Here is a 16815-nt window from a genome sequence, read left to right on the forward strand (position 1 = left end):
AAGGCACATACATAGGAGTGATCTGCAGTTATCTTGTTATTTCACTACCTCTGAACTGCACAAGGTAGTCTCAGTCTCATGAAAACCTTGTCTGGAAATCGTAATTGGAAAGCTGTAGACAACTAACAAGATAAATATTGCACTACCATTTTATTGTAGGTTTCTAATACACACAACACAGTGAAACTCTAATAAAACAGTGATCCCAGTATCTTTATCATATATTAACACATTTCCCATAATACTCTTGCTCACTCAACCTGCCTTTTTACTGAAGTAACTTCAATTAAAAACAAATCCCTTTAAACCTCTACTCTAGGAGGTACAGACTGATATATCTGTCATGATATTATGAAGACCTGGATACAAAAGATAGGGCTTCATTTTCACATGAGTATGAAAGCAAACCAGAATCAACACTGAACTGAATCAACATTGTTTGCTCAATAACTGACCTATGGCAGGAGGACCTGGGAACTTCCTACCTTCAGGAAGTTAATAAACCATCTGCTTAACAAAGGCCATCCTCAGTGAACTGACAATCTACAGAATTCATTCTGAAAAGGTCCCACAAACAAAAATATTTTTTCTGCTTAGCCTCTTGTCTGTATAAGGTGCTTAAAAATACACAAACTTTAGAGAAAACACCTTCTTTTACTGGTAAGTTGCTGAAATTATGCATTCTTGAGATGCCATTATCTGATTTTTTTTCCTTGAACCCCACCTCTGAGTTTATCCAGTTTACTCTTCAAAGTAGTAACCTTATTTATTGCTAAAGATGAAAACACTGAAAATACTGTAGCAAAAATTAAGGCAAAAAACCCCTCACCTTCTTTGGGAGTTACTAATTATTTGTGATGTTAATATTTAGAGTTCAACTCAACCAAAACTGCCTGTCAGTTGTCTACTTTTAACTGTTTGAGAAATTCACAGGGTCACCAAGAAAACAGTTAGACTAAGTCTCTTTTTACTTTTGCTGGTAGACTTGAATGCCAACATGAAAGAGTAACTTCTGACACTGCACTTTGTACTCTTTTCTATCAATGCCTCTCATTATTTTGACAGTGATAATGGTTAAGTTTGTACTGTCTCAAGGCAACTACAACAAAGAGCCATCCAGTTGTGTCAGGCCATCCCCCATAAACATACCAAAACACACTGTGCTGGTAGAATGGTGGTAAAGTCTGTTGAAATCCTAAACTCCACATCTAGCTTTAACTTGCAGTTCTATAAATGCAATTCCTAACATGAACGTGACCATAAACAAGTATTACTGACTTGGTGCAAGAGGTCAGAAAGGTCAAGACAATCCTGCTCTGTAGGGATCCAGATGGATGAAGGAGGGGGTTTGCAGAGTGCAGCCAGAGACAGCACAGAAGGTGGGGCTGTGCCCCCACGCCAGGCCAGGACTACAGGGTACAGGCAGCCGGCACTCAGAGTAACAGCAAAGATGACAAAGGCTGCTTTACCTGCTCCAGTAGCACATGCCAAACAGCATCCTACATTCTGTGAACTTCTAAGACTACTAGCTCAGATACAACTATACGCCACTACTTTGGTGAAACTCATCACAGAAGGTGCCTTCCAAGACAAATTATGCCAAATTTTTCATCCTTGATAAGTGCAGAAGTGTACCTGAACACTGGCATTTAGCCTCCTCTCCCCTACTCTACCAGACTTCTAAAGATGCCACACTTAACCTTATCTACTTCACTCAATTCTGAAGCAAACTTTTTTTTTTAAATTTAAGCAGTGTAAAATAGAAGGAATTTTTAGCAAAGAATATCTTGGTAAAGAAATTGTCCTTAACTAAAACTAAGCATCATCACATAAATATTAAGGAAAATACAGAACACCATAATCTAGTTCTTCTACAAAGTGTGTTTCTTGCCAGATTCACACTAGGTGGAGTGGCAGACATCTTCATTTTCTACAGTAATCAGAACCTATGCCCCAAACCAGTGTGCTAAAGTTACAGTAAAGTAGTACTTCTCTTATTTTTTCTGAACATAACAATTGTAACATTTACACTACAAAAGTACAATATCCCCAAAATCATGTGGTTATCTTTGCAAAATTTATAAAACTGATGCATCCACAAACCCATATGCAAAAAGTGTATTGCATGTTTATGATATATAATGCATACTTCTTTCATTTAGTTACAAACAACAGCATATGCAATAAGAAACTGTTAAGCAAAATATACCCTGATAATCGGACGACCATGAAAGTTTAAGCCTCTTCAATAATTAATATCTTTCATAACACGGCCAGAAGCATTGGTGAAAATTTAAGTGTGAAAAATGTACATTCTTTATTCTGTGATTTAGATACAGAATAAAATTTAACTTTTCAGAAAATAAAACTATAGCTACAGCTTTGAGAGCTGTCAGTTTTCTTTTGAGGATAAAGTACATGCACTTTTTCCAGTTACTTTATTGCACATAATGTACAGTCATAAATGGTGTTTATTTACATGTGTTTTGGCAACGTCCATGTTTGCTTTTCCCCTCAGAATACATTATTTTGCACAAACAAAACCTTAAATGTTTCACACAAACTGCCATAATACAAGTCAAAGCAGATATGTATATATGTCACTTTATTGTTGCTGCATTTTCAATTAATTCTACTAGGAGTTTCAGATCTCAGTTAATCTTTGCCTTGGGAGGCAGTCTCCTCTCAGTTAGTCTGTTGTCAGAGATGGACACCCAAACTGCAGGCACCAAGAAATTAGGACTGCAGCCTGCTGTGCCTAAGCCCCAGCCCCTATGCACCACCTGCAATTAGCGCGCAGGCACAGAGAAGGAAGAGCACTGTACTTTCGTTAACCAGTTTGATTCAACATTGATTACCACGTGTTAATCTTATGGGTCATGTGTTATTTGGACAGTATTCCATTAACAGGGTTTTAGAAAAATGTATCAAACATATTAAAACAAAACAGAAATTCCGGGAACAATTATGTACTTCCAGCCCTAGGAATGTGTTACTCGGATTTCATTCTGTACAATGTGCTATTTCTGATAACTGGTACTTTTAGCCAGACACAAAGAACTCAGTTTCATGAACTCATGTTTCCCCCAAGTTAATTCCTTAATGGATGGTAACACACTTCAATGTTTCCCTGCATTTTCTGGGCAGAAAACCTTTTAGTGGTCCCCCTCATGGAGTACAATCTGGCAATAAACCTTTTGCTACATGTAGATTTTGGAAACACTTTTAAAAGGTATGTTCAAATAACAGATCAGTATTGTCAGTATACTGAACATATGCTCATTAAAATATCTTAAGGATTTTCTTGAAGGCACTTTATAGTATGCACAAAAATACTCTTGAAGAAATTAAATTTGCTGTACTTTGGTACAACATTTAAGATATGAACAGCATTGCTCAGATTTTACTTTGAAAATCTAGATGATATTTCTGTTTATATTCTCACCTAAAAAAATATATTTATCCTAATACAAATCCCATTTTATTGGATCAAAGAGCAATTATCTAATTGTCTTGAAGGTATGTATGATCTTTCAAATGTTAAGACAATTTAATCTCAGAATGGTAGGAAAGAAAAAGAAGCTAACTTCAGTGATTTAGCAATACCGAAGTCATCTTCAAATTACATGATAAAAAAAGTTCGTATCTTTCCTGTAAGCAGGCAAAGTTTAAAATAGTTAAATTTTTAGATAGGCACTCAGGTAAATTAAAAAATGCCTTTGGTGGGCAACAATAATGAATGTATTATTTGTATTTTAGTGTTTTCTTACTTTTTTCTGTCCTTCAGCATCAAAGTACTACAAAATTTACAGCAACTTCGACTACTGCATATACTGAAGAATGAGATGAAAATGCACTGTGGACAAAGTATAACAGTAGTTAACATCTATTGATAAAAACACAAAATAATAAAATATTACAGAAAAGCAGCAGTTCTGGAAATAGAAGTATTCTTCAATATAAAACATTAAAGTTTTGTTCCATCTGAATAGTTTCACCTATACTGAACAGAGTACTTCACCAAGCTACATGTGCGCCTCTGATAAAATTCTTTAAAAATATAAATTATTTGCTCTGTAATGACACTTGTTCCATTATCCAGTCATAAGGTCCTGATATTATCTGTTATAAATAGCTAATATTCTAATCATCTGCCTGTGGCTGAGTTTTAGGATAGCAACATGATCTGTAAATTAAAAAAGAAAATTCTGCACAAGTGAAACGATTCAAAATGAATTAGTATTTCATCTCTACCTGAAATATTTGTAAAACAAAGAACTACATGCCATTAGAAAACTAACATATGTCATAAAAGCTAGACTATTTTTCACCATAAAGATGCATAAAATTTTAATTACTAGCAATACTGTGAGAACTCTATTTATAAAGTTTTATACTGCATGTATTTCAAGATAAATAGTTTGAAATGTCATAAGTTAAAGGAGGAATTTGAACAGATTCAGATGTCCTCATCTGAGTTTTTACTATCTACAGGAAAAAAAATGGACTTTCAGGAAGAAAACTGTTGACATCTGAAAAGTTATCTACTTGAGGATCTCCCTCAACATTAGTGTAATTACTGCCCACTCAAGGTTACAAATCTAGAACTACCTGGGAAATGTAAAGGAGCCTCAGACAGTGTAGTTCTAAGAAAGGGGAATCATATCTGTAAAAATATTTGCATAGATGTACATTCAAAACAGCATTTTCACCATTTCAATTCCCCACATTCATGTTGCTCCAGTCATCCACAGGGATAAAGATCACATAAAGGCAGCTCTGGAATTTGAAATGGATGTTGCTTGGTAATTTAGTGGAAGGTGTATTTTTGTATTTTCTGCAGTCACTAGGAAAAGATCAAGTCTGACCTTTGGCTTACAGAAATTGTACTCCCCTGAGCTAGGCAATACTGATAGACTTCAGCAGAAGTACTAAAAATAAAGTTACTTGAAACAGCGTGGTATAAATAAGGCACTTTTGCCAAAGGAAACCCCCAGGTTTTGTGTTTCAATGTGCAGCAATTCTATCCAGAAATATTTTGTGCATAGAAATGTCATGTGATGCAACAGTGAATCAGGTGCCAAAACCAACAAATCACAAATTACTGAGCAATAAACTGCAACCTCTGAATGGTTCAACAAAGAATCAAACTGGTTTCTGTACACCGTCACGATTTACCAATCCACTGGCATCTTTTGCTCTTTTGCTGTGAGCCAGCAATAATTATTTTAGAGAAAGAAAAAGAAAGTGTGGAATTAGTAATGCAGATGCTGAAAGGCAAGTGGCAAGACTCTACAAGAAGAATGCCTCAAAATGCTACTTTGTTCCCATTTCTACTGGCACCTATTCCCCAAGGTAAAAGGCCAGAATGACCAAAGCCAACTTAATAGTAGTGTGCAGAATGTCAGCTGACAAACAACATAAAAACAAGTCACGTTGTGTTATCTGTGGTCACGTTCTTCAGGGTTAGTCCAGTAACTCGACTTTACATTCTTCTGTCTTTATTTGTTTATTTTAATTAAACATGTAATGGTTAATAAACAGACATAATCCAGAGTTAGTAGGTTGGTATTATAACATTTATTAAAATAATGCTATGGGTTAATAGAAACAGCAAAGAACCAAAGAATTAAAATGCAAGCTATGTAAAAACCCAACTAAAACCCAAATATGTCTAATGTATTCATCCAGTAGCTAACTAAAAGCCCAAGAAAGACAACACTCCCAATATAATAAAGTACTGCAAAACAATTGGCAATTTTTCAGTTATCAAAATTGTGGGTTTTGCATTTTGTATCCTTTTTTCTCAATCAGGAAAAAAATTCTTTTGAATGTTATATAACATACATATAAAACAAGATAGAAAAATACATTATAAACTTGTAACAATGGCTGTAAATACATTATCTTACATGTTTCTCATAGGCAATAGGTTGGTTATGGTACATACATAGCATGAAACTACTAAGATAATAAAGAATAGACAAATACATGTCATCTGTACGGTTACATACAAGCGACACTCCCATCTACCCACTCTAAAAAAATTACATAATACTGTCAGAAAGGAGTCTTAAAACTACTTATTTTAATAAAGAAAAAGTCATTAAAGAATGATAATACTGAGAACCAAGGCATTCAGAGATTTCAAAAGTCATGCTTTTTTTAAGCTGATCCAAAATTTTGTCAACTAAGTTTTCAGAAGTTTGTTCAGAGCAAACATTACTTTCACATGTCACACATCTATTCCATACACTTCCCCTCCCCCCCCAAGAGTAAAAGACCTTTGATAAATGTCTAAAATGTCCAGGTTTTATCATAGTTGAGATGAAACTGGATCAAATACTGGTATTGTTTTAGCAAATCTCTCTTCAAATGTTCGAGTGTCGCAAGTTTATTCAACCAACCAACCAAAATAAAATCAAAATGGCACAGCATATACTGTAAATAAAATCAACACAACTGTATGTGTAACAGGAAGACAAAGCTGGTGGCACAATAAACAAAAATCTAGCTGAATACGAAAGGATGAATGTCTATTGCATAGTAAATAAACTGATAATTATTTCCAGGTGAGACAAGATGTTAGATGAGGTCACCATGCAGGTGCTTAAAAAATGTAAGCCCTCTTAGCTTACTATCGACCTTTTATTTGGAAGCTGTGAAGATTTGCAGGAGGAGAATAAGTTGACAAGAGGGGAGTAAAATTATCACCTGATATTTGCCAAGTTTAGTACTGAACCCCACAATGTAACACTTAATGTTTTCAGAATTAAATACTGTGCGTTCAACAGCTTCAGCTCTTGCAATTGCCCAGCTATTTGAACCTCATGTAGACACAAGGGTTAAAAATAAGGTATAGTTGGACTTCAAATGGCTGAAGTCCCTCTCCTGCTTATCCTTTCAAGAAAAGCCAATGGGCCAGATCTAACAATAGTCGAAGACAAGCTGAAAAGTAAGCAACTTCAGTGCTGTTTGACACTGCAGGAGCTGTTTGTGGAAACTGGGGATGTGCTCAGTCACTGACTGAAAACTCGCTAAGCACTTTCAGGTTCATTGTCTGCAGAACATCCATTTTCTGGGTGATGCCGAAGCCTACTACAGTTGATGTAATATTTATTTCAACCAGAATCAAGAAAACTCCTCTCCATCCCTGAACAAAAATGACCTAACTTCCAGCTCTACAAACATTTGTCAGCTAATAATCTCCTTTAGCATGAGACAGTCTGTATCACAGAACCCTTTGGTTTACGTTGCGCAAGTACGGTATTTGCTATGATTTAACAAGTGGAGTTGCTGAAAGAATAATGGGCTGGTTTGATGAAAACTTAGCAAATACTTCACTTAATGAGATTTTGGCAAAGTCACATCACACTAGTATGGCAAAAATCAGGTAATTAATATGGTCAACTCATCATTTGTCTTCCCTCACAGCTTCTTTCACATACTGGGCGACTGAGTGGCATGCAGTAACTTGTCTGAGGGAGAAGCTGATTATACAAGACATTTGACTAAATGACCATGAAGAAAATAAGGCACTTCCTTTTCTTTAGACTTATTCCAATACTTAAAAAATAAAAAAGAAAGACTAAAAGGCTCTTTTGGTCTTTTGTTTCTTGACAACCACCAGAAAAAATCATTTAATGAAATAAAGGGTTTCTTTGTTCTTTTTTTCTTTTTTTATAACACTTGAAAGTATAAAATGCTACATTTCCAAAAATATATTTTTTTCTGCACCAGCACCCTTGTATAGTAAAAGTATCTACTTTTTTGTTCATTTTGTTTCAATGCACTACACTTTATCTACATTTCATTACATGTATACAGCAAATAGGCAAGCATGGCTTTTACATCCTTAATGAATTTTTTTCTATACAGGGAGGTTTAAAAAAAATATTTGAACAGTTTGCCCAGTAATGTGACACATAATGCATGTACCTTGTTCTCATGTAATCTTCCAAGGAGGTTAAAATATGGTTAAAACGATTTAAACTTGTATTTTGCTTTAATAGTGTTGCTGTTTTGTTCTCTGCATTAATGTAGTTCTGAAAAGTCATCGTAATCTGCATTTCATGGCACACTTTCCTTTAAAACGTCCAATTTGGCAGGCAATAGAAAAAAGGCTGCAACATCTGCCCTTTGAGGGCACTGGTAGTGACTAAACAGCATATCAAATTTTGAATACTTTTTGGAATCCCTTCCCCAATGACATCCCTGACCAAAGGTTCATGCATGATGCATCATCACACAGTACATTCAGAGAGAGCTTTGACTTTTTTTTTTTTTTTTTTTTTTTTTTTCTGAGAAGAAAAATATTCCTAGAAGTCTCTCACAGTAACTGCCTCTGTCATCGGGTAGTTAAGGGACATCTGTCTCCATCTCGTGCGAGGCCTCCTTACCGTTCGCTTGGGGCGGGACACTAGAGGATGATCAGTGCGGAGGGATGAGTTGGACCTTATTGCTTTACTACTATTCAGTGCAGGTTCTAGAACCACTTTCACCCAAACAGGAGAACAACAAAAAGCGGAGTTGGAGGACAACAATTTCTTTGTCTGTTTTGTTAGATGGTAAGACGAACGGACAAGTGCCCCAGCTCGCTGCACTGAAGACAGGCAAGCAAAGGCGTTTACCAGTTAACTGATCAGCAGGCAGGCATGGTCAGGTCATCATTGGGTGAAGAGTTCAGAGGTCAGAAGGTCATAGGTTAGTTGCCGGTGGCGGCTGGGTGGTTAGAAACAAAAATAAAAAAATAAAAAAATAAAAAAATAAAAAAAAAAACAAAAACAAAAAAAAGAAAGAAAAGATAGAGAAGAGATTAGTTCCAGCTAGTGACGGCTTAATGACAACATGAAAACTAATCACAACTAATAAAAAAAACAAGCATGTTTAATTCTGACATACTGATCGACACCATCTACAGAATGCAATAAAATCATGACAGCCCTCCATCATGATTTGGACACGTGAAGGAGAAGCCCACTCCCACAAAACCGGTTAACAGGAGAAATAGAGATAAAATATGACTAACGACTAATGGTTAGTAGCAGTCGATGAAGGAAATTGGAAAACAAAAAACGATGAACAGTTTCTGAACTGGGTAGAAGATTTCTGGAACAACAGTCAGTGCACAGCATCAGTATCTGACTGCTATTAAGCATTAGTACCTCCCCAGGTGCAAGCATTAAAGCAACTATTAATGATGGATGTGATTATTAATAACTGGTTGTTAAAAGAATGGAGTCATCTAAGGAATTCTGGACTTAGAGAAACAATTTGGTTCAACAAACTATGGGCCAAACAAAGGGTTTTTGTTCAATAAATTTTTTATTGCCTTTCATTTATTCTATTTACAAACAACATGGAATTTCTTGGCCTCATGATACAAAGCAGTACTATAAACTGTAGTCTAGCAACGTAGGCATCATCGTGGAAACCAGGAAAACGCTCAGCCTGCTACTACAGCTAGCATTTTCCCGTTCGAAATACTATTTTACACATATAGGACACTTATAAAATGCACTTGCATGTAAACACTGTAGAAGTCCTGCCATTTTAAAGTCTATACTTAAAAAGCTCTAAGTACATGAAAAAATAGAGAAAATATCTAATTGATACTAATAAGGCATTTTAAAACTACAAACAGCTCTCTTTATTCATTTTCAAAGCTAATACTCTGCAAATACAATAAAATCTGACATTTCATATACATTCCTGCTTTATATTTTTATATTTTAAAAGAAGCCACCTGTAAATACTATTTTCTTTTGCAAAAAAAAAAAGGAAAAAAGAAAAAAACAACAAAACAAACAAAAAAGTAAAACCCAAAACCACAAACAAATTACAGTAAAACATAAAAAAGTTCTCAAGTGGAAAGTTATCATTCCCAATGTTCTTGAGCTATTCCTTCTTTAATCATTCTCTCGCATTCTCCTTCACCAAACTTGGTCCACTTAACAGTAGTATAATTTTTTTATTTTTTTTAAGACTCATTCAACAGCTTAATTAGAGCTAATAAATGCTGAGGTTGATAAAAGTTTCTGTACTGTTGCCATTTTGACTAAGGCAGAGGAGATGAAAGTGAGAAAGGTATTCAGTGCAAAGTCAGATTTGTGCCATTACATAAATGAAGTCCAGTAGGTGTAATATTCACAGATACCATCGATTTAACAATCTTTCTTGTGGGTTCATTTACTTTCACATAATAAAAGTGGCCTATCATTTAGGATACAGTTCATAACACTACAAAAAATTACTACTGTAACATAAATGAGACCAAACACTCCCTGAATTTTTTTTCTGAATCATGCTAAGTGGGATTTGTTTAAATTATAACAGCTGTTTCAAAAAGAAGAAAAAATAAAAATAAATATTTTATGTGGCACAATCTTACCACTTTACAGGTATACTAGAAACAGACTCTTAAAGCATTTTGATACTCATTACAATTTTGATTAAAAGGTATTAAAATTTATATATAAATTATGTGAAAATTGGTTTGGATAAAACATTTGAGAAAATTCTCAGCATTAATATTTCTTGTGGAGTTTAAAATCAAAGCAAGCTACCTTTAAAAAATACCAGGACACCTGTGATACATCCTCTGCCAAGTCTCTGGCCTTCTACAGTACACACAGGTTTGTCAACTGTGCAACACCATTTACAGTTTATTACAATTAAATCAGTCAGTCTCTCTGTTATATGAATCAAATTCCATTTTGTATTATTTATAAACTGGGGGTTTATTCTGAGTTAAAATGAGCTATATTTTCCAACCCTTCACCAATTCTACATGCTTAGTTGTAAAACATTTACACATTTGGGGATTCTTGCTTTAAATGCAGTGCTTATCTCTGGAAAAAACAACCCAAACCCCAACAAAAAAACAAAATTATGCAAAGAATAAAAACTACTTTAAAAGTGAATGCAGTAGTACTACAAAATCATCTGAGAGTCAATTTAGAATTTAAAAAAACCCAAAAAACCACCAACTTTAGACCCGATGAATGCAAAGATAGATTTAGTGACACTTAACTACGTAAAAAAAAAATTTCCACATTGAAAAAAAAGTATTTCGGTTTGCTGACATTGCTTTTTGTGGCCATAGCTACAGAAATATCCTGCTGACGGAACAGCTAAGTAGGTGAATATGGCAGATACTGACAGTATTTTAATTCTACAATATAATTTCAGTACATTAAAAAGGATTATAATGCTGAACAAAGTTGTCACCCAATTTTTTGTGTGAGACTTTTAAGTACGTATAGTGATAACCTCGGATTTAAAATTCAAAATACAATGAAGTTCATTTGTAAAATTAACTGGGATTATTTAGATAAGACTTTAAAAAATGTCTTCCTGAAATAGCATGGTTTTCGTAAGAGAGAAGTAGGCATGATTTATTCCACAGGAAAAAGACACTACTTAAGACAGTGGGTTTCCAATACTGTTAGAAATGAATGCTGGTTTATCATAAAATAGCTGTATTTTAAAAGAGGGTGAAATTATGCCAATAATTAATTTAAATTACTTTAAAGTGACCCAGATGAAACATCTAGGCCCTTCCAAAAATACCTAAAATCCATGTTGAGCAAATATTACAATGATAAACTACAAAATGGTATTTTCTTCCATGAAAACACCCCTATCCCCACTTTATCAGTGTATTTACTAGTTGTCTCTGGTAACTATCTAATTACTAAAAAGGTAGCCATAGCTGTCACCTGAAGCTATCACTGCAGATCATGAAGCATCATTTGCAAAAAACTGTCTTTTGCAACATCAGGTCAAATTTTCAAAGACAACCTTATCACCAATTTCTCTTGACTGAGATAGAAAAAAAAATATTAAAACCTATTTTCTTTTTTACTCTCTTTTTTGTTTTTTGGAAACATGGGCTGTGACATTTAACTGATTATAGCCTGTTACCCCATTGAAGAGTTCTCAAGAAATGAGAACAAGCCAACGGGCTGCAAATAGTGGGTAGTGATATAAAATAATCTTACAGAAAACTAAAGTAGTGTCCTGTATCAGCTTTATGCTTTCTGTAAAGCCTAAGAACATATCAAAGGTAAAAATGTTAAATAAATATACCAAATATCCAGGAGGTCCCCATTTACTGTATTGACCAGAATCCGTATTCTCTCTAGTAGTTAATTTATGGAAGGTTGTGAGAAGTGTGGTCAATGTTAGGAGATGTCAGATCTGTCACTGGAATTTGGCTTTTGAATAATACAATATAATGGAAATCTACACAACACTGATTTGGGTGAGAGCAGAATAATAATACTTGGCACATAATGCTTTGCATCCTCAAAGCCCTGTACAAAACAAGAACCCCCACAACACCCCTGTGAGGTAGGGAAGTATTATTATCCATATTTGACCAATGGGAAACCATACACAGAGAGATTAAATGACTTGCTGAAAACCACAGTGAGTCAGCAGCAGGGATGGGATAAGAATTCATCCCCCACACTGCCTCCTAGCCAATGTCAATAAACCGAAAGTATCAATAAACCGAAAGTTTTCTCAATTAGCTTAAACACTTCATTCAGGGGTCCAAAGGCATGACACTTGAGGAACAGGAGAAAAATGAAGATTTACTTTCCATTCAAGGGTTAAAGAGAGATGCCCAAATATTGGATGTCATCTCACCAACAGTCTTCAAAAGTTGTTTCTCCTTCAGGTTACACATTTTAGCAGCAAAAGGCAAATACCAAGAAATAGATTTTGGAAAAAAAACCCAAAACCAAACAAAAAGCAAAACAACCAAAACACCCTCCCTTCCCCTACCCATACTAATTCAAACTCAAACAACTTTTGAAGTTATCTTCACAGCCCTTACCTTTCTGAATTCAGTTAGGTATCTGAGAACATGCATCCTCCTCATAATATACAGTACAGTGGCTCAAAAGTTTATTGGAAAAAAAGGAATCTAAATCTTCAGATTTCTCCAAACACAGACAGGAGGCATTTATTCCTTTACTTCTTTCTCATTACGCAACCATCCATTCATTTTATTTTGCAACACCAATCTGATATTTCCACGCCAATTAAAAGAATGAACCGGGGGCAGGGGAGGGGGAAGAGGGGAACATGACCAAATTAATTATTGCAGCACTGATTTCATAGCGTTTCCTGATGCAGACAGATGTTTCATTTTTAAAACTCAATCAGTTATAGAATTTCTGTTAAATATATCAAAGTATATATATTTAATTGAGCTGGGAAAGCCAAGTTTAGAAAAAATTTTTTTTAAACTGCAAGCATTCCCAAAGCTTTAAAATATTAAGTGTCCAGGTTTTTGAGAAAAATCATGAATGGGTCAGGATCGGGTATTTGGTTAACCAGCTGTGGTGTTGCAAATCTCATGTACACTCAAAGCACTTCTTACAAACAAGAACTGCAGAACTAAACTAACCTCGGTCTGCGGTCACAATCCTTTGGTAAGGATGGACACGCATATCGTGCCTTCGAACTTTAGTAGCCACCGCACCTAGTTAAATTGCAATTACCAAGACAAAGTTAGAAAACATTCACAGAAAACATTAACAGCAGGTTTATCAAAATGGATTTAAATGATCATTAACTACAAAAGTTCATTTTAAGAAAAGCAACAAGTTAAGGCACAGTAGTTTCAAATCTTAATCTTAAAAAGAAGTTTATCTGTGCTGATTAATATTGCATTTATTTTAAACATCCTGGCCTTAACCTGTTTAATCCATTCATTTACAATCCCAAAATTACAGTATTTCATGAAATCTATTAGACCCAAGCACATTTAAGCTTTACTAGTCACATATTCACTGAAGTGCCTTTCTTGCAGCAGGACTATTTTAAATAATGCCATCTTTAATACTGACAATTATTTGCTAACCTTAAGATCACTTCCAGTTCTACCACAAAAAAAAAAGTTTTAAAGCAATTCTTCAAGCCTACAGATTGTGATTTTAAACTTTAAGTCAATAAGTATGAACTGCAATGAATTAGGTGATTAGTAAAGCAAACACTATATAGAACACTTAGCAGTCAGTATACTACTATACACTCATAAATTACAGCTACTCTGTAATAACAGGACCTAATCCAAATTAATAGCACTATTTTATTTTAAATCTATGTGCAAAAAAGTGCAAGTAAGTCACTGACTGCTAGGCCAAGCTTTTTTCAAGGCTGCTGAAAACTAAGCATTTGTTAAAATTCAGATCTGATGAAGGATCAGTTAAGACCGTTCTTGAATTCTTAGCCTTTCGTTGGGAAAGCCATACCTGAAGATAAAAGGAAGGGAATTGAAAGTTAGTCACCAACTAAAATTTGATCTCAACACCAACATCCCCAAAAATACTAACAGGGATGCATTTCTCTGCCATTTTTAACAGAATTATTTTAAAACATCTTAAAGGTCCACCACACAAATGGACAAAATACTATTAATGAGAATGAGCATATAACAAAAAAAAAAAAAAATCAACAAAATCCAAATTTAATGCAATTAACTCTATACAATTGCTCAGATAATAGAGCAGATGTATTAAGAGTTAGAGATTCTAGGCAGCTGAAGTGGGAGTGTGGGGTTTTTTCCCCTGCTCCCTTTTCCTTCTTTAAATAAATTTTTTTGATGAGGTCTGTTTTGGGCTATACACCTCACACAGTTGGGCGTGAGAGTAAACAGTGTTTTCAGATGCCATTTTAGAAGTATTTTAATTTCTCCCTCGCATCTCTTTATAGAAAACCCTGTGAGAAATCCAAGTTCCCTGCATTGTAATAAACTTTACTCTGGAATGCTGTATTTCTTTACTTGCTATTAACTGAATTCAGGAGAGGGGCTTGCCACTAACCACTAACAGCTACTTTGATGAACTCTCTGTGACTTTATCCCAGGATGTACTACAACTGGACTCACAGACTGGGGGTAGAAAGCTGGAAGAATATTTACATGTTTTTGGGAAATTAATAAATGATAATGTTATCATATGCTCGCGGAATTTTGGCAATGGTTTAACTGACAACAACCATAAGCTGACAGACATACTGCATACTTTTGTCCTGCTAGAATTTTTGTTATTGATTCACTAATCCTGCAAGACAGAAGTCTGAAATACATTTTCTTTTTTACTGTACATAATGTGGAAACATGCACACACACAGATAACTCACCAAGTATTTGTCACGTGAAACACTGATTTTTTTGCAATACTTTCAACAAAATATTGACTTTGAACCTTATTGTCCAGTGTTCATCAGAGATGTTTAGAATTCGTGTAAATCAATAACTGCCACTGAACAAACTAAGATCAAAGTCCTATAAAATCAACATTATGCAGCACCAAGGTCATATGCAATTCAGAACAAACTGAAGAGAAAAGATTATTTAGATTCTGGAGAGGGTAGGGAAGGAAGAAACTACTTGGAACTGCTTGTTCCATATTGGCCAGTTAACTGAATTGTCACGGCTGCTTGCCTTCACACACCAAGTCAGTGGTCTGAAATATTAGGAATGATGGACATTTCAATGCAATGTATATAAAAGAAGCCATCAGTAAAGTTGCTAATTTTATCGTCCTTTGATGAGAACTTGGGTTTACTTTATATTCATTCACTGTAATGATTTTCTGCTCACAATATAATTTAGTGCTTTCTGACACTGAAGAGAGATTTATCAGTTGCGTACTAAATAAACAAAAACTCCAACTGAACAAAGACTTCTCCACTCCCTCCAGTTTTGCTACTAATACAATATAGCAAAATAAGAAGACCTCTCTTCCAAAAATTGCTGGATGTTAATTTATGTTAAAGAGAATAAAAACTGATCTGTTATTCATGGGAGCCCAGATGACATGTAATAGACCTCAACTCGTATTTAACCTTTTTTCCCCCTTGCCTATGTATCTACCATCTAATATCATACAAAAAAGAAGACTTGATGTTTGGTAAATTTATTAACATAAACTAAGCACACACAAGAATGCTGAACACATTTAAAATGTTTAAGAGCTGCACCATTTGAGCAGCTCTCCTGGGCGGTTTTGATATACCTGAAAAGAGTTTGTTGCTTCAGATTTTTTTCTTTGAGCTCCATGAACCTCAACCTTGCAAACACAACAGAAGCACAAGCAACACATTCTCCAGTCATCCACGTACAAAGGTCTTACCTAATACACCACTAGGTTCAATAGGGTACTCAAGGATTGATGTAGCTGGTGCCAGCGTGTAGGGGTACTCGTATGGTGTGTAAATTAGACCAGCCTCGGGTCCGGGTGGAACTATTGCAGCGGTGGGATGAGGAGTTCCGTTTGGCATGACAGCGGTTTGTATTTGTCTGATCAAAGGCATTATGGTAGGGCCAGCTGGCGTAGGAGTACGCAGGGCAGCTGGTGGGAGAACAGGCGCAGGCCCAGTAATAATCCTTGGAGCCTGGGCTGTTGCTGCAAGAGAAAAGGCAAGGGCTGCTACAGTAAGCAAAGAAATTCAGAGGAAAGTATGGAGATAGCAGTACAAAACGTGGAAAGAATGGGAAAAAAGGGAAAAAGTAGGAAAGAAGAAAAATAAAAGGAAATCATTAGTACATGCGCTGATCACACAGTGCCAAAGCACACCATTCAAATGCAAACAGCTTTCCATTTTCCAGTGTGATTAAGTATGAACATGCAAAATAAAAAAAGCCATTGTAAAACAGTGAGGTAGATTTCTCAAACAGGTTACACAGCACGAAAGCTCCATTTAGACCACATTTCTTCATTTATGCTATCAAGACTGCATGAGACTGAGATGCATGCAGGAAATACGAGGAAAATACTATCAAAATCAAATACAGAG

General features: G+C 35.2%; 1 protein-coding gene across 13 annotated transcripts in view; it reads right to left on the bottom strand.

Moving 5' to 3' along the window:
- Positions 1-16815, bottom strand: part of QKI (QKI, KH domain containing RNA binding) — a 153858-nt gene that overhangs the window by 1684 nt on the left and 135359 nt on the right. For 3 of the 13 annotated variants that reach the window (XM_038130607.1, XM_038130611.1, XM_038130617.1), the window contains 3 exons: positions 16152-16448; positions 13421-13495; positions 1862-8721 (listed from right to left, as the gene is read on the bottom strand). In XM_038130607.1, the coding sequence (XP_037986535.1) occupies positions 8705-8721; positions 13421-13495; positions 16152-16448 (389 nt within the window). In that variant the 3' untranslated portion in view covers positions 1862-8704. Of the gene's footprint in view, positions 1-1861; positions 8722-9305; positions 14268-16140; positions 16449-16815 lie in introns of those variants that run through there. The other 10 variants (XM_038130610.1, XM_038130614.1, XM_038130613.1 and 7 more) reach the window with 8 other exon arrangements.

Source organism: Motacilla alba, chromosome 3, assembly GCF_015832195.1.
Source record: "Motacilla alba alba isolate MOTALB_02 chromosome 3, Motacilla_alba_V1.0_pri, whole genome shotgun sequence".
NCBI classification, from domain to species: Eukaryota; Metazoa; Chordata; class Aves; order Passeriformes; family Motacillidae; genus Motacilla; species Motacilla alba.